Source organism: Muscardinus avellanarius, assembly GCF_963383645.1.
Source record: "Muscardinus avellanarius genome assembly, chromosome: 3".
Taxonomy (NCBI): Eukaryota; Metazoa; Chordata; class Mammalia; order Rodentia; family Gliridae; genus Muscardinus; species Muscardinus avellanarius.
In genome coordinates, this window is record NC_137788.1 from 46,753,232 (window position 1) to 46,776,459 (window position 23,228).

At 52.5% G+C, this 23,228-nt stretch overlaps 1 protein-coding gene across 1 annotated transcript in view; it reads left to right on the plus strand.

Moving 5' to 3' along the window:
• Positions 1-21,744, plus strand: part of MROH7 (maestro heat like repeat family member 7) — a gene marked incomplete at both ends in the record, with an annotated part of 42,601 nt that extends 20,857 nt beyond the window's left edge. The window contains 13 exons of the mRNA XM_080693318.1: positions 4-180; positions 551-705; positions 2,937-3,075; positions 4,508-4,698; positions 9,614-9,751; positions 10,145-10,259; positions 12,239-12,379; positions 13,316-13,495; positions 14,192-14,347; positions 14,619-14,741; positions 18,371-18,473; positions 20,632-20,694; positions 21,500-21,744. Coding sequence (XP_080549444.1) covers positions 4-180; positions 551-705; positions 2,937-3,075; positions 4,508-4,698; positions 9,614-9,751; positions 10,145-10,259; positions 12,239-12,379; positions 13,316-13,495; positions 14,192-14,347; positions 14,619-14,741; positions 18,371-18,473; positions 20,632-20,694; positions 21,500-21,744 — 1,926 coding nt within the window. The remainder of the gene's footprint in view (positions 1-3; positions 181-550; positions 706-2,936; positions 3,076-4,507; positions 4,699-9,613; positions 9,752-10,144; positions 10,260-12,238; positions 12,380-13,315; positions 13,496-14,191; positions 14,348-14,618; positions 14,742-18,370; positions 18,474-20,631; positions 20,695-21,499) is intronic.
• Positions 21,745-23,228: the final 1,484 nt, after the last annotated feature.

Below are 23,228 nucleotides of genomic sequence, written 5' to 3' on the forward strand. Positions count from 1 at the left end.
CAGGAGTTTGGAGACTTCCTGGGGCCCCAGCAGGTGAAGGACCTGTTGCTGGCAGTCCTGGAAGGGCTGAAAGGCGGCTCGGAGGCCCGGGGGGAACATTCCGGAGAGATGATGCAGCTGGCCTCCGAGGTCACGCTCAGCTCTGTGCTGGAGTGGTACCAGCACCGGGCGCTGGAGGTGGTAAGGCGGCCAGGGGGCAGAGGCTGGTGGCCCCTGGGGCCTGGGGGGCTCCCTTGGCGCCTGGGCCTGCCCATCGTTTGGTACAGCTTGCCTGGCAGTGGGTGGGGTGGAGGGGCCCCTGAAGCCTGGGGCAGGGCAGAGGTGTCTCGCCACTCCTCAGCTGGCCTGGTGGGGTGGGGTGAGGGCCGGCAGCAGTAATGACTCACCCCCAGAGGAGCAGCAGCCACTCTGCACTCCTCTCCCCTTGCTCTTTCTCCTGTGCTGTGCTTCTTCTTCTTCTCTCCACCCTCCCTTCTCTCTTCCTCCCCCATGCCTCCCCCTTGGCCTTTCCCACGGGCCCTCCCTCTGCCTGCTCATGGCTGCACCCCAGATCCCAGAAATCATGCAGGGCATCTACGCACAGCTGAGTCACATCCAGGAGCCGCGGGCCCGCGAGGTGGCGCTGCTGCCTGTCTCCTTCCTGGCCAGCTCCTTCATGACGGAGGTGGTGGTGGCCCTGCTCATGTGCCCCCTCCCACTGGACAGGTACCAAGGAGGGGAGTCCCCAGCCACCACACCCCATGGGGTTGAAGCAGCCCCACCCAGTCTGAAAGCCACCCCCTGCCTACAGAAGCCCCTTGCCCTCCAGGTGCCCCCCTCTCATGATTTGTGGTACCCATGGCAACTATGAATTGCCTCCTGACACTGCTGGCTGCCAGTGTCGGGCACGGATATGTTCTCTTATTCTAAAAAGAAAAAAAAAAATTCCTCCATTCTACGGATGAAGAAACTGAGGTTCAAAGGAGGTTTCTGGCCCTATGTACCCACAGAGGCATCAAAAAACAGAGGGCCTCAAGCCGGGCGTGGTGGCGCACGCTTGTAATCCCAGCATTTGGGAGGCTGAGACCTGGAGGATCGCGGTTCGTGGACAGCCTCAGCTACTTAGTGAGGCCTCTGCAGCTCAGTGAGACCTGGTTTCAAAATAAAGAAAAAATAGGGCAGGGGGTGTAGCTCAGAGGTCATATGCCCCTGGGTTTCATCCCCAGACCCGAAAAAAAAAAAAAAAGCCTTGATTCAGGTCTGACTGAGTCCACGCTCATAGAAAGGAAGCCTGACTCTGCCTCTGGGGCAACCTGCTTGCCCTCTCAGGGCTCCAGTTTCCCCCCAGAGGCTAAAGGAGAAAATGGCCCCTGCCTTCACACCCAAGATGTGTGGTACTGATGAAGCGGTGTAGCCAGCTGTGTGTGCACCTGCTCAGGTCTGACTGTGCGGGGCAGCTCCGCGCTCCACTGCCTCCAGGGAGCCCCTGGTCTGGCGGGCAGATGCGACTGCAGTCGGGTGGTGACCCATCTGGCTGGCTCAGCCTCTCAGCCCAGGTAGCAGCTGATAAAATCAGCCCTTGGTAGGGCTGATAAAGTGTGAAAGAATTATGCAGAACCATGCAAATGGGGTGTGCTCTAAGGACATTTGGAAGTGATGACATCAGCAGGGACAGCAAGGTCCTGGCTGCATGTCCCTCCCACAAGGAGACTTTAGCCTGTACCACTCAGGCTGTGCCATCTCCTTGGGTCCACTAAACAGGCAGGTTCACAGGACCGCTGGGGGCCACACTCAGCATCAGGATGGGGATAGTATCAAAGCACAGAATTTAAGGAGGTGCGTAGCCCAGGAGCCCAGCCTTCACCCGCAGGAGCCTGGGTGCCAGCACCTCCTTAAACTTTGTGCCCTGGGTGTCACTTTCCTTACCCTGGTGGCCCTGGTCTGCGAGGGGTCTCTTGGGGCTCCCGGGTAAAGCTCAGATGTGAGGGAAGAAGACCTACAAGGTAGAGCAGGAGCTGCCCTTGCTTAAATGGTACAAGACTCAGAGGGACAAGAGTCTTTTTGTCAACTCTATGGGTTTCACTTCCAGGGGCCAAACGGGGACAATCCCATTACAAGAGTCACTGTCCCTGCCAGCGTCCTTATCAACCCCATTATTCTTACAGTTAATTGATAGTTCCTCCCAGTCCAGTTCTTCTGCAATTACCAAGTAGGTCTAAAGATGACCATTTTTACCATAAGCAATGTTGCCTAGCAACATAGTTAACACACTATCTTTATCAGGTTTCCAGGGGAACAGAGCTAAAAAGTGAATGGAAGGTTCAGATGCTCATATAGAAGGGGAAAGGGTTTCTGTTAACCCTTGAGTGGGCTGTCAACTTCTCACCAGCAGGCTGGTGTTTGTCCTTTTCCAACGCTTCCCCTGCCTGGGCACTGCCTGCCAAGGGGCTAGAGTGCTGCTCTCTGGTATTATAAGATAAAGGCTAGATTCAGCCCCCTCCCCAAGGGCTCCCGCTTCCTGGCACGGAGGAAGGAGTGCTGGCTTTGGAAAGAATCAGATCTGGTCACGTCTGGCTTCTGCAGCTTAGTGTCAGCTGTATCACCTTGGGCTGCAAACCTCTGAGCCTTCATTCCACATTTGTAAAATAAGAACAAATTGATGGCCAGGAATGCCTCCAATTCTTGATTCCATCCCTATCCCAACTTGCCTAATGCCTCGTAGACAGTACCCACTTAATGAATATTTGCTGAGTAACAATTGTACGCCAAGCACCCGGCATGGTACCTGGGGAAAGGGGCTTCTAGTCACTGTAACCTCTGCCTCCTGGGGAGTGCCTGCTGGACCAGTCCTGGCTGGCGTGCCAATTTCACTTTACCTCCCCTGACTCTGAAGCCATTTGGAGGCAGGGTGGGCCCGCTGACCTGGGCCCCGTTAACTACCCCTCCCCTGCTCTCAGTAATGGCGCAGAGATGTGGAGGCAGTTGATTCTGCGCAAGCCCAGCTGCGAAGTCCGAGACCTGCTGGATCTGCTCCTCACCAGCCTTAAAGAGAAGCCAGTCACCAAGAAGGGCCGGGCCTCCATCGTGCCCCTGGCGGTGAGGACCCAGCCCTCAGCCCCGCCTGTGGTCAGCCCTTCCTCCTTCCCGCTCTGCTCAGCAGGCCTGCCTTCCAGGACCCTGTCTCTGGGCTCTTGGTTCTGATCCGCAGATGTTGAGACAGCAGCCTGGGATGGCAGGAACAGAACACCCAGAGCCACAGGCCTTGGTCAAGTCTTGTTCTCTCTGTTACTGTTTTGTGATCCGGGCAAATCACTTCACCTCTTTGAGGCACCGTCTCTATGTGAATAGCAGTAATCACCCACCTTGGAGGGCAGGTGGATCACTCACTGTGTAGGCAACACACAGGGTTTAAATGCATCTGCCTGCCAGGCTCTGGGCTGGGCCCTGGCACAGGAAGGGGAAAGGTACCCTGCCTTGGGAAGTTGGCCAGGCTGGAGAGACAGGCTCCCTCTGCCACTCCTCCCTCCAGTCCCGGCAGCAGTCAACAGAATCTTCTGGAAACGCACATCTGCTCTTCCCAGCCCTTTCGGTGGCTGCCTGTTGCCCTGGAGAGCATCACTGCACTCCTACCTGTGCTGTAAGGCCCGGCGCCCCTTGCCCCCTTTGTCACCCTCCATGGTCTCTGGCTCGCTCTGGTGCACCCTCACTGGCCTTTGTTAGAACTTTTATACCCATGCTCTCTTCTGCAACAGGGCCTTTGCCCATGCTGCTCCCTCTCTCTAGAACACTCCCCACCAAGCCAGCGTCTTCTCACCCCTTACCCTTCAACACAAGCGTTGCCACCCCAATGAAGCCCTCCCTGATCGCCCTGACTTGGTCAAATCTGTGCATATTACACTTGGCTTCACCTGCTTTATCTTGGAAGAGTTTGTCCCAGGTGTGGTTTGATAATTGTGTGGGGGCTTTTTGGCCGATCTGTGAGATGCACAAAGACAATGCCTATTCTGTTTTGCTCACCATGACACCCCAGTGTCACCATGACACCCCAATGCCATCATGACACCCCGATGTCAGGCATACACCAGGCACATAGTAGGCGTTGGGATATTTTTGGGGGGCTGATTTAGCCACATGATACATATTTATTGAGCACTTCCTAGGTGCCAGGCACACTCATAAGTTTTGGGGTCCAGTAGCAAGACATTCTGGTGGAGGAAAGTAAATTAACAAAGAGTGGGTGGAGGAGGCCGGGATAACCCATTTACAGAAGAGGACACTGCTGCCGAGCGGCCCTGTCTCACCCAAGGTCACAAGCCAGCAAAACCCAATCTCCCTCCACATTCTGGGCACCTGTGTCGTAAACCAGGGAGAGCAGGGACACGCTGGTTGGTGTCTGAAAACCTGGGCTCACTTTCCAGCTCTGCCCTTAAAGGGCTGGGTGACCCTGGGCAGCTGCAGTCCAGGCCTCAGTGGCCAGGAGTGCTGTGGAGAGGGGCAGCTCCAGCCAACAACTCCCCTCTGTCCCCAGGCAGCCAGCGGCCTGTGCGAGCTCCTGTCGGTCAACAGCTGCGTGGGCCGTGTGAGGCGCATCTACCCCCAGCTGCTGCTGGCCCTGCTCATCCAGGTCCATTACCACATCGGCCTCAACCTGCCCGGCCGCGTGGCTCCCCGCAAGGATGACCAGAACCACACGCAGCCTGCTGTCTTCGTTCCAGTGCGGTATGCTCTGGCGCCTCTGTTGACTCCGCTGTCCCCGCAGGGGGGAGCGCCACCTGTGAGGGCCCCTCCGCAAGTCTCCAGGGCAGCCAGTTGACAGGCATGAGCTCTGGGACTAGAAGAGAAAACAGAAGCACACTTTTGTTAGTTGATACTTTTCTCGGTGACTATTTTTGAGTAGCTGCTCTGTGTCTGATGCTGTGTATAGCACAGGACGGTAGGAGGAACCAGCTTCCCCAGGGAGCTCAGCAGCAAAGTTTCTTCCTCCCTCCCTAGAGGCATTATTTGGGCTCAGCTATTTCATTTTAATTATTAATTGGAGTGCGTAGTATACACACAGAAGTAAAATTCTTCAAAGGATGATAAAAGTGAGTCTCCTCTCCTGCCCTTACCCAGTTACCTTCCCAGAAACAGGCAGGGTCTTTCAGACCCTTCCGGGGCTGGACATGCAGGGATGAACACACTTGTTTATGCTCTGTTTTTACACCCGTGGTAGTATGCCTTGCACAAGTACACGTTTTTGCTCTTATCACAATCTGTGTGTATCTTGAAGATCATCACGCTTAGAGCTGCCTCATTATTTTTGACAGCCGCGGGGTATCCCTCTGTGTAGGAGTCTGACATCTTGTAATTTCTGTAGCTGGACTCCTGATTTAGGGACTTCCCGGCTCTTTGCAATTACAGACAGCGCTCCAGAGAGTTCTCTTGCTTCTTGTTTTTTGCACACATGTGATTGTATGCGTAGGATGAACTCCTGAAAGTGAAATGGACACATCTAAGGGTTCTGCATTGAAATGTTAAGGTGGGACAGGGGTGTGTGCTGGGAAATGTTCTTGACCACTCAGTGATGGTGGGTAAACAGAGTAACTCCTGAAACACTCAGCTTGCCAGTCGGCCTCCTACAGACCGTGTGGCCCCGGTGTGCTCGGTGGTGCTCCTGACTCCATGAGGTGCCAGGCCAGGCTGTCAGTGCTCACAGTGAGATGTCCTCCTGTGAGGAGGGAGCACGGGTGAGGAGAGCAAGGTTTAGCTGTGCAGACATTAGCCCCAACACTCTGACATGGGCTTCAAGGGGGAAGAGCGAGTCCTGCTGCATGGACCTCATGGGCATGGTCTGACGGCTTGTCCTGTGACGTCCAGTTTCTGTGCCCTGTAGCAGCCATGGGCATTTAAGCTGCTCCATGGAAAGGGCTAAGGAGGGAGACAGGGGGGAAAAGGAGGCTTGAGGAAGGAAACAGACCAAATAATTTTATGTTCATATAATGAAGGTATCACTGCTAATCTCACTAATATGTACGGGGGTGGGCAGGGGAGTCGGCTGGGATCTGAAGGACATACCAGGCGGGTGTGCATATATATACATATCACTTTGAATCTCACTACATTGTATAATTATAATGTCCCAATAAAATTATTTTAAGTGTACAATAAATAACACAATTATTTGTTGAATAGGAATTGTTTATTAATAAAATAAATGCAAAACAAAAACAAATGAAAACAAAACAAAGCAAAAATCTACTCCAGCTAGGTGTGCTGGTGGACACCTATAATCCCAGTACTTGGTAGGCTGAGGCAGGAAGATCACAGGTTCGAGGCCAGCCTTAGCACCTTAGTGAGACTTTCAGCAATTTAGTGAGATATATTTCCAAATAAAAATAAAATAGTCTTGGAGATGTAGCTGAGAGGTAGAATGCCCCTGGGTTCCATCCCCACTACCAAAGCATTTCACATTGGAACATCCTTCTCTGCTCTGGTTCAGTGACCGGGTGACTATTTCAAGGCCCCTTTGTCCCATCTTACTGGGAGATCCTCCAGAATCTGGGGCCAAAAGAGCCGCTCCACCACCTGCAGCTTCCCAAAGGCCTTTTTACGCAGAGGCATAATGCCACTTGGGGCTATTGCAGGCAGACCCCTTGGCCGTGGGGTGGGAGGAAGAGAGGCCGATTGTGTCTGAGTGACCAGTAGAGATGTCACTTGAGAATAGCACAATCCCAGGCTTGGGATCTTCGGCCTAAACACAAGCTCAGTCCACTGCCCAGTGAGGAGGCCGGGGTCTGCCCCCTGTGGCTGTCTGGAAGCTCTAAGTGAGGTGCCCTCTGAGCACCGGAGCTCAGTGCTGTCCCCTGGATGGCTGGCGAGAGGTGACAGAAGCTGCCCGGCAGAGGGGGCCTCTAGGAGGAGAGGGCGGAGGGCGGGAGCAGCTGCTGAGCTGAAGGTGCTAGTGCTTCAAGTTGAAGAGGAAAACAACCTTTCTTCCCCAGACCTAAACAGTGCAGCTCAGCCACTTCGCAGGCAGAGGGAGAGGGGGAAGGGGAGAGATGGGGCTTTGGACAATATCCAGAGCCTGAGCCACAGGCTCCTTCCTCCTCCTCCTCCTCCTCCTCCTCCTCCTCCTCCTCCTCCTCCTCCTTCTTCTTCTTCTTCTTCTTCTTCTTCTTCTCTTTGTGATACTGGGGATGAAACCCAGGAGCCTTCTACCTCTGAGCTATACTCCCAGACCTATTTTATACTTTATTTGGAAGCAGGGTCTCACTAAGTTGCTGAGAGCCTCACTAAGTAGCTGAGGCTGGCTTAGAACCTGCGCAATCCTCCTGTCTCAGCCTCCAAAGCGCTGGGATTACAAGCGTGCGCCACCACACCTGGCTCTCTCTCTCTTTTTTTTTTTTAAATATGGGAGGCATCACTGGGAGGGGATGTTGCTGGTATGTTATAGGACACAATTTAAAGGCCTGGCTCAGCTGGAGCTCTGTTCTCACACTGGATCACTCTGCACTTAAAATCATAAAATTAGACGGGCGTGGTGTCGCATGCTTGTAATCCCAGCATTCTGGAGGCTGAGACCCAGAAGTTTGCGGTTCGTGGACAGCCTCAGCTACTTAGCGAGGCCCTCTGCAACTCAGTGAGACCCAGTTTCAAAATAAAGAATAAAAAATAGGGCAGGGGGTGTAGCTTGGAGGTCGAATGACGCTGGGTTCCAGCCCCAGACCAGCAAAAAATAAAAAAATAAAAATAAATAAGCCGGGCGTGGTGACGTACACTTATCCCAGTACTTGGAAAGCTGAGACAGGAGGAACATAGTTCATGGCCAGCTTCAACTGCTTAGTAAGGCCTTCCACAACTTAGTAAGCTCTGTTTCAAAATTAAAAAAAAAAAAAAGGTCAGGTGTGGAGGTACATGCTTGAAATCCCAGTACTTGGGAGGTTGAGACAGGAGGAACACAGGTTCACAGCCAACTATAGCTACTTAGGCCCTTTGCAGCTTAGTGAGACCCTGTTTCAAAATAAAGGATAAAAAATAGGGCTAGGGGTATAGCTTGGAGGTAGAATGCCCTGGGTTCAATCCCTAGTACCACAGAAATTAAAAATGAAAAAATAATTTAAAAAATAGGGCTGGAGTATAGCTCAGAGATAGAATGCCCCTGGGTTCAATCCCCAGTTTTGCTAAATTAATTAAAACCACAAAAATTAAGAGTAGAGTTATGAGGATATTTTGTGATTTTTTTTTTTGGTGGTACTGGGGTTCCTGGAAACCCTTCTACCTCCAGGCTACACTCCCAGACCTATTTTTTTAAATATATTTTTTTAAATGTGGAAACAGGGTCTCTTAAGCCAGTGGGGCTGACTTCGAACCTGCGGGATCCTCCTATCTCCACCTTCCAAGTGCGGGGATCACAAGTGCACGCCACCACGCCGGCCTATGTTTTGTGATTTCCAAAGTGCTTTGTCTTGGATCATGAGAACCAAGAGCTCCCCATATCATCTGAGCTATGTCCAGCCAAGTGTACTGTGAACTCTTCAAGCAAATGTCCAGGTTTCTGGAAAACTTTGTACAAATTTAAACTTTATTCCATACGCTGTCAATTTTTACTTTCTTTTGGTTTTTGGTACTGAGGATTAAACCCAGGAGCATACTACCCTCTGAGCTACACCCTCAATTCTTAGATTTTTTTTTTTTTTTAAAACAAGGTCTTGCTGGATTGCTGAGGGTATCTCTTAAGTTGCTGAGGCTGGCCTCAAATTTGTGATCTTCCTATCTCATCCTCCCAAGTACTGGGATTACAGGCGTGCACCACCAGGTCCAGCTCAGATTTAATTTTAGCAAAGGTTTAATAAAATCGCGTGCTACATAACTGTCTTGCTCAGTGACGGGCCACGTATCTGATAGTGGTCCCCAAAGATTGCAATGAAGGCAAATGTGGGTCAGGATATGCCATCTAGGCTTGAGTCAGGGCATGCTATGATACCTGCACAATGACAAAACCAACCTATGGTGCATTTCTTAGAAGATATCCCAGCATTAAGGAACGAGTGACTATGTGAAAAACTGTAAACTATGCTGTGCCCGGCCTACCGTAGGACGTCAATAGATGGCAGCACCCTCCCAGGGCTCCTTGGGCCCATTAGGAGCTTGACAGGCAGAGGTCTGAGCCCCAGCCTGGTCAGTCCCCACGGCTTCAGATTCCAGATGGGAATCCTTCTTAAATGTGCCATGGGAAGATAGGACCCTGAACTGGACAGGAGACCAAGTGCCCAAGTGAGCACAAAGGGCTATTCCTCCAGTCGCCTGTCCAGCCACAGGCTAAATGGGGAGTGGAGGAGAGACAGCAGGACCCAGGAGGCTGGGGAGGTCCAGCTCAGCCTCTTCTTCCAGTGGATGAGGCTCCAAAGAAAGAGAAGGTTAAAATCCCCACCTTCAAAGGGAGGGAGATTGGCTTCTGTTTCCTCTTTTGTTCTCAAAGCCAGTTGTTGCTTGTAAAGAGTCACCTTTTGTGGACACACTGCATACCTCTATCCAAAGCCAGCGTTCTGGAGAGGAGCCGGGTCAGGGGCAGCCCACTGCATGGTGCGGGAGATGGTGGTGGGAGGCCGGCCGCAGGGCAGTTTGGGCCCTAGGTCTCAGCCCCTTGTCTTGGCAGCTGGGTGGTGAAGGTGGTGAAAACCCTGTTGCTGAAGATGGGCTGCTCCTACGAGGCCACGTTTCTGGAAGACCAGGGTGGCTGGGAGCTCATGGGGCAGGCAGAGAACCACCACCGTGGAGTGTCCCTGCTGGCGAGGTAAGGCCCAGTAACAGGGGCAGGGATGGGCGGAACCCCAGATCTTCAATAAGGATCAAACGAAAGAATAGGCGAAGACCTGGGACTGGGCCTGGAGCCTGGGGAGACGGCCCTGGAGGCCTCTCCTCTGTCTCCTCCTGGCATGGCCACTGTGGTCTTCAGGTTCTTTCGCTCACTGATTTGCTCTGTGCCCTCAGGGAAATGCTTTCCTGCTCTGGGTCTCGGTCTTTCCATCTGTACGATGAAGCAGTTAAACTAGACAGCCACTGAGATCCACCCAGGCGAGAAGCCTGAGCACGCAGGGACCTGGGTTTCCAGTGCCTTGGCTGGACCCCCACACAGCAGGTCCCCAGGGGCTGGAGAGCCTGAGGGCCTGTCCCCCTCCCCGCGCAGGGCCATGGTGCACTACTCCTGCCAAGAGCTGTGCCGCATCCTCTACCTGCTCATCCCACTGCTGGAGCGAGGCGACGAGAAGCACAAGATCACTGCCACCGCCTTCTTCGTGGAGGTACCGACGGGGGCCCGGGCACAGGGCAGGGGCATGCACGGGCCTCGGCTCACACCAGTGGCTCTCTCTCCCATGCGCACAGCACTTTACAGTTTACAAAGCCTTTCTGGGAGCATCTCTTGACTACGGAGAAGGCCCTGTAGGTCTTCCTCCACTGTCCCCTCCTTGGACAGACGAGCCGGTGCCTGAGGGAGCATGTGCCTGGCTCCGCAGGCGCCAGCAGAATGTCCAGGAGGACAAACCTGGTCTTGGAGTCAGGAGTCCTGGGTCCCAGCCCCAGTTCTGCCCAGTTCTATTTCTGATTACCCTGGTGGGGGGAAGGAAAGGGAAGGTTTCCTTCCCTTTTTTGTGCAGGCCTACTATGTGCCAAAGTCTCTTTCATATACCACCCCACCTAGCCACATGGCAACCCTGCTAAAAATTATGGTGTCCATGGTTAGGTGAGGTGAGGGGTACTTTTCAAAGCCACAGAGTGAGGAGTCTAGAGAAATTCCGGCCAGGTCTGCCTGACTCAGTCCTCTATCCTGGTCAGCCTCTCGGGAGAGGCTCTTCAGGACCCGTAGTGGCTGCAGCACAGGCTCTTGGGGGAGGGATAAACATTGGGCATTACCGGATCTCAGGGACGTTCCACAAGGTCAGAGACTCCAGGTTAAGCACATCCCAGTGGCCCCCTCCCTCCCTGTGGCAAGGGTCTCCCTGTAGGTTTAGGCTTCTCCCACCTGCCCAGAAGAGATGGCCGCAGGTGAGCCAGCCCACCACGTCCTCCCTGGCACCCCGCAGCCCGCCACCTGTGACTGTGTGTGTGCTTGCTTCTCCTCAAGGCCGGAAATTCCCCGAGGGAGCCGTGGGGCCTTGGGCAAGTCACTGGCTGGGCCTGTGCGTACCTGTTTCTTCACCTCGAATCCGAGGATTATGAATCTCCTCATAGAGTTTTGATGGAGATGACAAGTTCATGTACAGCCCTTAGGCCAGCCTGGCACGTGGGACGTGCCCTTTGCGAGCCAGAGCACCGCTGTTACAATTAGCCTTTACCTCACATCTGGCCCAGAGCCCGGTGGAGCGGGCCTGGCATCACTGGGTGGGTAGACAGAGGGGGAGTGGTGGGCGTGGCCTCTGGTTACCTGCGCCGCTCTCTCCTGCAGCTCCCGTCTCTGGCACTCCCTATGCCCCAGCACGGGTCTCAGTAGTGGCAGTAGGAGTCAGGGCACACGGCCTGTGTTTAGAAGGACCCATGGGTACTGAAGCCCTGAGAGCTGCTGAGTGTGTGAGGGCCGGGGGTGTGAGAGAAATGGCCTGGGCTAGAACAATGGGGGTGCTGCTTGTGTAACCATGCATGGGGACCCAGGATGAAGGGCAGTCCTCCTGAGCCAGGGGCCAAATTCCTTGTTGCACCTGAACTCATGCTCAGTTCCCCACCCATAGGTGTGTATTTCACCAGGAGCTCAGGTTAGGCCTAGGGAGGAACCTGGGTTTTCACCTTCAAGGGAGCTGCCTGGGGATATTCAGGTTTTCCAGGCCAGGGAAGGGGCAGCCAGCCCGAGACACACTGGGGCAGCATCGAGCTTGGCTATGGCAGTGGAGTTCTGGATGGAGGGGATCAGAGAGGAGGTGGGTGTCCTGCAGAGGAGTGTCCCACCAGCAACAAAGGCACGAAACGCCTGGGCCGTTTCAGGAACAGTGGGTGGCTCTGCTGACTGGCTGGTGTGCGGTGTGGGCTGCTGGGCCGGCCTGCTATTCATGATGCCACGGGACAAGCAGGGGCTGGGTGGGACTGGCAGGGGAGGCAGGAGGACTGTGGGCTGAGGAGACACACTTTCAGTTGTACCCGGAGGTGCTAACAGACCTGAGGGGGATCTGCAGCAAGCTGTTGGCTTTGCAAGCCTGCAGCTCTGGGCGGAGGCTGGGCCTGCTTCTCTGCATACGGGAGGCTGGTGGACTACCCCGCTCAGCCCGGGAGTCCTTACCCTTTGCTTCCTCAGCTCCTCCAGATGGAGCAGGTGCGCCGGATCCCTGAGGAGTACTCCCTGGGCCGGATGGTGGAAGGCCTGAGCCACCGAGACCCCATCATGAAGGTGCTGTCCATCCGAGGCCTGGTCATTCTGGCCCGCAGGTCTGAAAAGGTGAATGGAAAGCAGAGGGATGCCAGGCCCAGCAGGCCCTGGGAGGGAGAAGGAGCTTGGCTGTTAGCCTTTCAGGCTCATGGCTGCAGTTGGGGCCTATTTCTATCTGGCCTCAGTGGTCCCATCTGTAAAATGGATGTGCCTTCAGAATCTCTACATATTATCATATTATTTTATAGTTTTCAAATAGTTTTTTTCTCTTTCTTTCTTTCTTTCTTTCTTTCTTTCTCTCTCTCTTTCTTTCTTTCTTTCTTTCTTTCTTTCTTTCTTTCTTTCTGTGGTACTGGGGATGGAACCCAGGGGCCTTCTACCTCCAGGTTATACTCCCAGACCTACTTTACATTTTATTTGGAAACAGGGTCTTGCTAAGTTGCTGAGAGCCTCACTAAGTAGCTGAGGCTGGCTTTGAACCTGTGTGATCCTCCCGTCTCAGCTTCCCAACAAGCGTGTGCCACCATGCCTGGCTTGTTGAATAGTTTCTAACCCAGGGTTTCCACAATGACCCTAAAGCGATAGTGTAGGAGGGGCGGAGGTGGTAGTAGTTCTTCCTCTTGTACAAACCAGGAAACAGGCCCAGATGGTTGACTCATTGTTAGCATTTGTAAAAGTGCTTAGTTTTCCTCTACTGGACACTGTTGTAGCTCATGATGTAACCAGGACGAAGGGAGAGGAGATAGACAATAACGATGCAGGATGTTGTCTGCCCGGTGCCAGTGAAGGGGTAGACCATAGAAGGCCTCCGGGATCAGGCCAGGAAGGAGCCAGTGAGGCCGAGGGCTTCAGGGAGAGCAAGAGGTTGAGTGAGGGTGTTGCAGGCAGGGGCAGGGTGTGGGCCAGGCCTGGGTGGGAGCTGGGTCAGCAAGTTCAGGTCAGTGAATTGAGTCCCCTGCCTGCTAGTCCAGATAGGATCCCCCAGCATGTGCCCGTGCCCCGCAGATGGCCAAGGTACAGGCACTGCTGCCCTCCATGGTGAAGGGCCTCAAGAGCGTGGATGGGGTGCTGGTGGTGGAGGCGGTCCACAACCTCAAGACCATCTTCAAGGGGCAGGACCGGAAGCTGACAGACAGCTCGGTCTACGTGGAGATGCTGCAGGTCCTGCTTCCACACTTCAGTGATGTAAGGGATCCCACAGTGGCGGGAGGGGGAGGCAGGGCGGTCCTTTACCTCCCTGCCCACCCACCCCACTGGGTCCTGGGTGGGGCTAAGTCAGTGCAGAGGAAGGGCATCTTGTTCCAACCAGTCCAGGCCTCCTTGCAATTGGTTCATCCAGAGAAGTTCCCTTACCCTCATTGGTTCTTTTGGAGTGAACTGTTTTTTTTATAATCAAGTCTCCCCAGAGAAGGTGGTCTTATTGCCATTGGTACATTTTTTTTTGTTTTGTTTTGCAGTAAGGGGGATGGAACCCAGGGGCATTCTACCTCCGAGCTACACCCCCCCAGCCCTAATTTTTATATCTCATTGAATTGCAGAGGGCCGCACTAAGTAGCTGAGGCTGTCTGAGAACCACTATCCTCCTGTCTCAGTCTCCCAAATGCTGGGATTACAAGGGTGTGCCACCACGCCTGGCTTGTACTTTCTTTTTTTAACCAGTCTGAGCAGAGAGGGGCATGGGCCCTGGCTGGGGAGAGGAGAGAGGGCTCTAGAGCTAGGCTTGGGGGAGGGAGCTAGTGTTGGCCCCGGATCAGCCCCATGGGGTGGCCTCGGTGATCTTTGTCTCTGCGTTTTTGTGCGGGAGGACTCCTCAGAATGGGAGGAAAGGCCACGGAGCCTCCTCCTGGAGGAGGGGTCCCCTGAGCCTCTGGTCTGTCCCAGGCAAGAGAGGATGTGCGCTACTCCTGCATCAGCTTATACGGGAAGGTGGTCCAGAAGCTCCGGTCACCCCGCACCCAAGCCATGGAGGAGCAGCTGATCAGCACCTTGGTGCCCATACTGCTCATCATGCAGGAGGGCAACACCAAGGTGGCACGGGTGAGCAGGCGCAGGCAGCGGGCCCTCTACCCTCATTGCAGGCAAGCCGCCCTCTAAAGAAGCCAGGCCAAGATCCCACACAGCCCACTAGTTATTAATGTTCAGCCTGCTCTGTTTCCCAAAGACATCCATGTCCGATTCCTCCTAAGAATAGCCACCTTTACTCATATATTTTTAAATAGGATTTGATTTTCCCAAATCCAGTGTTCACACCCTCTTTTTTTCTGGAACAGTTCCACAGCTCTGGTATTCTCTTCCTATTGGTCCCCAGAAATGTATGAAGACCCTGTTCCGCTGTTCTTGCTTCATGGCTTGGGAGTTACCAAAAAGAGCTTATAGCCGGAAGCCCTGGGACCACCAGCAACAGACAGTGGCCAAAATCTGCAAGTACCTAGTGAGTGCTTCCTGAATCGACTGCACTTCTGAGTGGGTTGCAGATTGGGGACGCCGCCTTCTCTCTCCCTTCTTTTCACGCCAGCATCTTGACTGGCAATTTACTTCCATCACCGCTCATGAGTCGTTGGCCCCATAGTGGACGTCTCCCCCACCTCTAGTGTGCCCTGCCTCATTTGCACTTAAGCCTTCCTATTTATTTATTTATTTATTTATTTATTTATTTACTTTATTACTGGGGATTAAACTCAGGGGCATTCTACCTCTGAGCTACACTCCCAGCCCCCCCCCCTTTTTTTTTTTGGTGCTACTGGGTGTGGAACCCAGAGGCTTTCTACCTCCAGGCTATACTTCCAGACCTATATTCTATTTTATTTGGAAACAGAGTCTCACTAAGTTGCTGAGAGCCTCACTAAATAGCTGAGGCTGGCTTCGAACCTGTGCGATCTTCCTGTCTGAGCCTCCCAAGCGCTGGGATTATGAGTGTGTGCCACCACGCCTGGAAATTTACATATTTATTTATTTGTTTGTTTGTTTATTGTGGTACTGGGGATAGAACCCAGAGGGATTCTACCTCTGAGTCATACCCACAGCCCGATCTTATTCTTTTATTTTGAAACAGGGTCTCACTAAGTTGCAAATGGCCTCACTAGCTTGTTGAGGTTGGTCTCCAACCTGTGATATTCCTGTCTTAGTCTCTCAAGCACTGGGATTATGAGTATGTGCCACCATGCCTGGATTTATTTTATTTTATTTGAAACAGGCTCTTGCTAAGTTGCTGAGCCTGGACTTGAACCTACAATCCTTCAGTCTAGAATCAACCCACTCCACAACCAGGCCACCAGGGTGGCTTTATTAAAATAGTACCCTCTCTCTCTCTCTTTATATATATATATATATATATATATATATATATATATATATATTTTGTGTGTGTGTGTGTGTGTGTGTGTGTATGTGTGTGTTGTTTATAGTGCTAAAGACGGAACCCAGGCCCTTGCACATCCTAGGCAAGTGCTCTACCACTGAGCTACAACCTCAGCTTAGCCTGTTTGTACTATGTCCCTGCCTAAAGGGTCTCCTTGGCCTCCTTTTCTGCAACAGCAATTTGCAGGGTGTATTCCCTGTGATGCAAGTTTCTCCAGATATGCCTGAGGGGAGAAGAAGTTCTAGGACCAATAAATGTGAGTGACATCAGCACATTAAAGGCTCTGAGACATTTTTTTTATGGCGAGGAAGCAAGCTTGTGTCTGTGGAATTCACTGTTCCCCAGACTTATTTTGCCACTGAGCCCCCTTGCCAGGTGAGACCTGTGAGCAGCCTGAGGCAGGAGCGAGACACATGCACCGTGAAGCATGACTCTGTGGGTATAGGGTGTCTTGCTGCTGGCCATCTAGTGCCACCTCCCTTCCCGGCTACCATGTTCAGATGAGAGCTGCAAGGGCAGTTCTGGAGGAAGCTCTGTGGGATCCACTCCTGTGGAGGGGAGGAGAGGGAAAGGGAGAGAAAGCGAGGGCTAGCAGAGGAGGAGTGGGGCTTAGTGTAGTGGCAGTGGCAATCTCCACCAACCCTATGGTGACAGTCCCAAAATGGGCCCTGGAACCAGGTCATTTTTTTTAAAAAATAGGGTCTCTCTGTGTTGCCCAGGCTAACCCCAAACTCTTAGGCTCAGGTGACCCTCCCACCATAGCCTCCCAAGCAGCTGGGACCAAAGGCGTGTACCACCATGCCTGGCTGGGTCAGGTCTTTACACCCCTCTGCCTATCTGTCACTGGATACCAGCCCCCATGGAGAGGGACATGAACCTGAGCCAGGCAGTTCTGTTCAGCCAGGCAATCCTCATCGCTGGAGGATTATATCCTTCACTCCTGAAGGGAGACCTGAGTGGGCATCTAGCACCCCCCGCTGGGAATCTAACACAATTATACAAAGTACAGGTCCTTACAGGAGGCACTGCTGCTGTCAGCCATGCTCAGAGCCTCTGCAGTCAAGAATCTGATTTAATCACCATCTCTCTCTGCAGAGGGGAGTGAGGTCTGCAGGAAGTGTTTGGCCAGGGTGGCTGCTTAACATGCCAACAGTGGCTGGTGGCCAGGTGGATGTGAACACAGGGGGCCTGTGCACTGGCCCATCAAGGGCAGCAGTGGAGAGCTCTAGCTCACTAGCAGGCCCCTCTTGCCTGGTCCTCCAGTTTCCCAAGAAAAGCCAGAAACCTACATTTTCATAAGACATTAATTAACAACAATTTCCTTTATTTCAACACTGTGCTGGTCACTGATCTGCAGGATACTTGTGGCTGCCAGCTTGTGACCTCTGTGGTAGACCTCTCTGGGTTCTGACTGTCTTGTGCACTCCAGGCCATCAGTAGCTTTACTCATATGGGCCTTAGCTTTAAGGTCAGTATCTGGGCATGGTGGTGACATCTATAATCCCAGTACTTGGGATGCTGAGACAGGAGGGTCACAGGTTCTAGGATAGCCTTAGCAACTTTGCCAGCCTGTCAGCAACTTAGCGAGACCCTGTTTCAAAATAAAAATAAAAAAGTGTGTGGCTCATAAGTAGAATGCCCCCAGGTTCAATCCCCGGTACCCCCCCCCCCCAACACACACACACACACAGGGGTTGGTAATCTATTGTTCGTTCGTTCATTCATTCATCCATCCAACACTTTCTGGGCACCAGCACCCAGCCAGGCCCTGGGTGCTGTAGCTGAGGGAAAGGGTCCCTTAGTTTGGGAGAACTACACATATATGGGGGAGGTGGTTATAAATATTTACAAGATGATGTCATAGGTGCCATGACTGAGGATATTTAAGAGGCTGAAGAAACATCAAGAGTGGTTGATGAACTCTGCCTGAGGGTTGTGGAAACTCAGGGAGGAGGTAGCATCTGAACTGAGGCTGGAAGGGAGAGAGGTAGTTTGTCAGGTAAAGAAGAGAGGGAAGGACGCTCCAGACAGACAGGAGCAATTGCTGTTCAAAGCCCAGGTCTTGGGAGCAGGCCAGGTCGTGGTCCAGAGCACAGTGTGTACAGTGGGCAGAGGTGGTGGTGAGAGACAAGGGCTGTTAGAAGCCAAGCATGATCGTGAGGGCTTTGCATGCCAGGCCTGGGAGTTTAGACCTTGGTGTGTCAACAGGAGACTGACCAGATCAGATTTCTCTTCCTCTCCCACCCCATCCTGACGACTTCCCTCAGACTCTGTTGCCCCAAACACTGCTTCATCACTCCCCTGTAACAACTGAAGGCTGGCTTCCTACTGGTGCCCGAGGAAGCCCAATTCCTGTCTGGCTTTTAAGATCTACAACTTGAATCCTTCTCCCTGGACAGACCTCGCATTCCCTGTCCATTCCCATCTTGAGAGCAGGATCTGCATTTTAGAATTCTCCCTCTGGCTGCAGCAGGGGAATGGATTGGAAGAGGAGACACCCATGGCAGGACCACCATTGCAGCTCAGAGAAGCCAGGCCTGGCTTCTGGGGCCTCAAGCAGAGGGTTGGGTGACAGGGACATTTAGGAGGCAGGAGGCCACACCCTGGCTGCCAGGCAGGAAAACCATTCCTAGCTTTGAGGGCAGTCAGTGGGAAACGTGTCCCCTGAGGGCCCAGCACTTTGGGGTTTTCCTTTGCCACAGGTGAATACCTACCGGGACAGCGCCATCATGTTCCTCAGCCAGAGCCTGGAGTACGCCAAAAGCTCACGGGCCTCCCTCCGGAAGTCCTCGGTCATGTTCATAGGTAATTGCTCTGCCATAACCAGGCCTGGTTCTGCTCGCCAGCTGGCTTTCTCCCACTCTTCTGGCCCCTCTAGCACCTGGGTGGATTCCTCCCCTGGGCGTGAGGCTGGGTCGGCAGTTGGTCGTGGTCCATGTTAGAGTGGTCTTTCCCTCCTCTAAGATCAAGGCTCAGGAAGTGGGCCGTGGCTGGCTTGGCCTTAATTCTTTGTGCAGGCCATAACCCTAGCAACCATACACAACAGAGCTGCTGCTTCCTCTGGGAATTCAATACGGCCCAAACCTAGCAGGAGCCTAGGCAAATCTCCCACTGATTGGACTAGCAGGAGCTGAGAAACAGGGTGGGAGATCGAGTCGAATCTCAGCTTCAGTATCCCCTTTTTGTGTGATTCCCGTTGAGTCATTTACTCCCACATTTTCCTCATATATAAGATAAGGATCAACTATTTCAAGACTGGATGAGACTATTTTTTGAAAGGCGAAGCCTGGCATGTCAAGGTGCCCAGTGTTGATCATCTTTATCCTTTTATTTCCCATAATCTTATCCTCTGCCTTTCTGAGAAAAAACCAAATAGCCTATTCCCCCTTCCCAGAACCCCTCACGGCATCCTTCTCATGCTAAGTCAGGGTGCCTCCTCCCTATTACTCTCCCTGGCCCCCAAATAACCACATTCTCTTCAATGAGAACCAGGAGACCCTCAACTCATTTGCTGTTTCTCATCCATCCATCTACCTACTCACCCACCTACCCATCCAACCATCCCTTATCCATTCATCTACCCACCTATCCATCCATCTATCCACTTATCTATCTACCAATTCATCCATCCATCCACTTACCCATTCATCCATCCACCTACCCACCCATCCACCCACCCACCGATACATATATTCATCCGTCCATCCACCCACCCACCTATCAAACCATCCCCACCCATTCACCAGTCTGACTACCCATCCATCCATCTACCCACCTATCCACCCATCTATCCACTCATCTATCCATCTATCTACCCACCCACCCACCCACCAATCCACTCACCCACCCATCCATCTGTTGGTTTATTTAGCAAATATTAGTTGATCCCTAGTGTCAGGCATGATGCTTAGGCTAGAGAAACAAATAGCCCTTCAGGAGGTAATGCTGATGAGGGGGAGGTAAGGATGAGGACTGAGGGAATGAGATGTTAACCTGATCCTGCTGGGTCTGAGTAACACCACCAGGACTGAGGGCATGTTCAGAATGGAGTGGGCTGCTTAGAAGAATTTTCTGCTGCTTTCTTTAAATCTTTTTCCAAATTAACACTTCTGAAAATGTTAGTGTTAATACTCTGTGCCAGGGAGACAGCTGAGCAGAGCCTGGCTCTGCCTGCAGACAGCTAGAGGAAGGTGTTGGGCATGGGTGCGGAGCCCTCACCAATGGATCGTTGATGGCACAGTGCAGTGCTTCTTAACCCCTTTTGAGTTATGGATATTCTGTGAGATTCTGAAGAAAGTAATGAGCATTTTCTCTAGAAAAATGCATATCTGCATACAAATCTGCATGCAATCTTAAAATCATCAGCGACTTCTCCTCCCACTCTCAACCCCCAAGTAAATTTAAGATCAAGAAACTTCCAGTCTGGTGGGAGATGGAGTCATAAATCACAAGTAAAATACAACACAGTGCATATATACAGATAGTGAAAACTCACCAATACTCTGGAAATCTAGACAGGCTCCTGACCTAGGCAGGGACAGGGGCAGGGGCAAGAGCAGGGGCAGGAAGGACTTGTGGAAGAGCCACTTGCTAAACTGAACATGAAGGACAAATAGAAATTCCCAGGAAAAGACATGAGGAGTGGACTTTCTGAATAGTGAGAGGTACAGCCCATTCAAGAATCTGCAGGCACTGTGGGAGCCAGGTGCACTGGCTGGGAGCAGCGAGGACCAAGCAAAGTGGCTGAAGGGTTCCCCAGAGCCGCTCCTCCAGGGTCCCAACCCACAGACTGCCTGACTTGTGCGCAAGGTGCTCAGTGTCCTGAATGTTGCGGCTGCTGACGCTCCTGGAAAAGTGGGCAGCAGAGGTAGCTCCTCCCATGCCAGGAGGTCTGGAGTGGGGCCACGATGGGGTGGTGCTGTACTCAGGAGGTGGGCTCCTCACCTCTTGGATTATGCTCAAGGGTCCCTGGTCCCCTGCATGGAGAACATAATGACAGAAGATTGGATGAATGAAGTGAAGAGCGGTAAGTTGTGCCCTGGGTTGGTGAGATTTCTGGAGCAGTGATATAATGAACAGGATCACTGTATCATGGGACAGGATCATTGTATCATTGGGTGATGGGAAGGAAGGGACATGTCCCGAGGCCAGGGTCTTCAGCTCAATTCAGGTATACTAGTTTTTATCCAGGGTGAGTACAGTGTTGGGTACCATGGGGTTATCAGGAGGCAGAACATACAGCCACACTCTGGAGAGCTTACAGTCTCATTAAGAAAAGGAGGTTCAAAAACAAGATCAGAGGCCGGGCATCATGATGCTTATAATCCCAGTACTCGGGAAGCTGAGACAGGAGGAGTGTAGGTTTGCAGCCAGCTGCAGCTACTTAGTGAGGGCCTCTGCAACTTAGTGAGACCCTGTTTCAAAATTAAAAAAAAAATAGGGCTGGAAGTGTAGTTCAGAGGTAAAATGCCCCTGGGTTTAACTCCCAATTCCGAAACAAACAAACAAACAAACAAACAAAAAAAACCCTGAGATTAGAACCCACATGGTGCAGGATGAGTAGTTTAGATCCTTAAGGGGACACAGATTTGTTTTGTAAGTGGGGAAGCCAATGAGATCGTGAAGGCAGGCTGGAGCCATCCAGTACAGCTTCCCAGAGGGGCTGGTTTTAATTCAGGCTTTGGAAGATGTGAACAATTCAAAGGTCCAGGAGGAAAGTGAGATGAGGGTTCTGAGCAGAGGGCGCCTACACCAGGACATGGAGGAGGGGAGGAAGAGGCCCATAGAGGGACCTGGCCTTAACCAGTGGCCTCTCCCCTCCCATGTTTCAGCTTTGGAAAACCTGAGACATGACCCAGAAGCCTCAGTGTGCATCTATGCGGCCCAGGCCCAGGACCACATCCTGGCCAGCTGCTGGCGGAATTCTTGGCCACTGCCACATGGGGACTCGTGGGTATGTGACCCGGCTACCACACATCGCTGGAGCCCCAGCTGTGAGAACCTGCCCACTTCGCACCAGCGGCGCTCCTGGATCATGCAGGCACTGGGCTCCTGGAAGATGTCTTTGAAGCAGTGATGTCACAGAGCCTCCAGGCCTCCTCAGGGTGGCTGAGTGCAGCCATGCTCACTGTAATGTCATGTACCTTACCTCTCTATCCTGAGCATTTTCCATGAAAATCCACAGGCTCTGAGTGGACACTGCTCCGTGCTACAAATCTGTGAGGCAGCATGGCTGTCATGTGTAGACTCAGTTGATGTTTACTGATGCATGCAGGCTATTTTGTCCACTTTGTATAACTGGGTAAGTGGAGGCTCAGAGGGGTGAAGTGACTTGCTCCAGGACACACAGTAAATCTGTTGGACATCTCACTTCCCCTCCCCAATATAATAAGAGGAAAAGGATGATTTGGGTGGCTCCTGGGGGGAGGGAAGGAGAGGGAAAGAAGAGACTCCCCCTCCCCATGATGCCATGTGTATCCCAGAAGGCTAACTTCTGACTTCCACCCTCCTATCCTGGCCCAGGGGTTTCCCAGCAGTATTTACTGAGCTTCTAACCCAGGCCAGACTGCTCTGGTGCCATAATACAGATAGGAGTGAGACCTAGCCCCAGGTAGTGAGCAGTTGATAGATTAATGCAGCAATTTTCAACCAGGCTTTTGACCCACCCAAGGAGATCACAATGTCTGGAGAGAGTTCTGGTTGTTAGAATTAAAGGGTGCAGATGTTATTAACATCTAGTGGACAGAAGCCAACTATACTGCTAGACATCCTACAATACACAGCAAGCTCCTACCACAAAGAATCATCCAGCCCCAGATGTCAAAAAAGTGCAAGGGTGACAATTTTTGGTCTAATGGGAGTATCAGAGACACAAAGAGACACCAAAGGCACAGCGGGCAGGTACAGGGGTTTGGAGTCCAGGTGGGGACTGGGGCATCAGGTAAGGTTTCCCAGAGAAGATTCTTCATGTGGAATTGGAAAGGTGATCCACAAGTGGGCATATATGGAGGGGAAGAGGGCACACAGGATGGAAGACCAGCTACAGATTCATAGTGTGATGGAGCTCAGAGAGAGGGGCAGACCACTGAGCCCTGGAGGCTGTGTTAGGAAGAAGACTTTGTCCAGACATCAGCAGACAGGCATTGTGGAGTACTAGGGATGGAGATAAGTGCAGCTGCCAGCATTTAGGAAGTTCCCTACTCATGGGGGTACAGGAATCTCTAGGCATTGCTTGTGGGCCAGGAGATTGTGGAGCTGTTCTGGATAGGAATCCAGTTATGCATACCCGTGACTCAGCAATTCTACTTGTAGGCACACATCTCAGGGGACTCTTCTCACGGATCCATAAAGAGAGATGTATGAGGCTGTCCAGTGCAGCATTCTCTGTGGTGCTAGGGGAGGAGGAAGGCTGGGTACCCATGCTTGGGAGTGCATGTGCAAGCATGGAGTCCCACGCGCAGTTAGAGGCAGTGGGGGTACCTGCATCTCCATGGATGGGACTTGGAACCTAGTGCCGAGAGAAGAAAGTCTAATAGAAATGTCTGAACGCCGGGCGTGGTG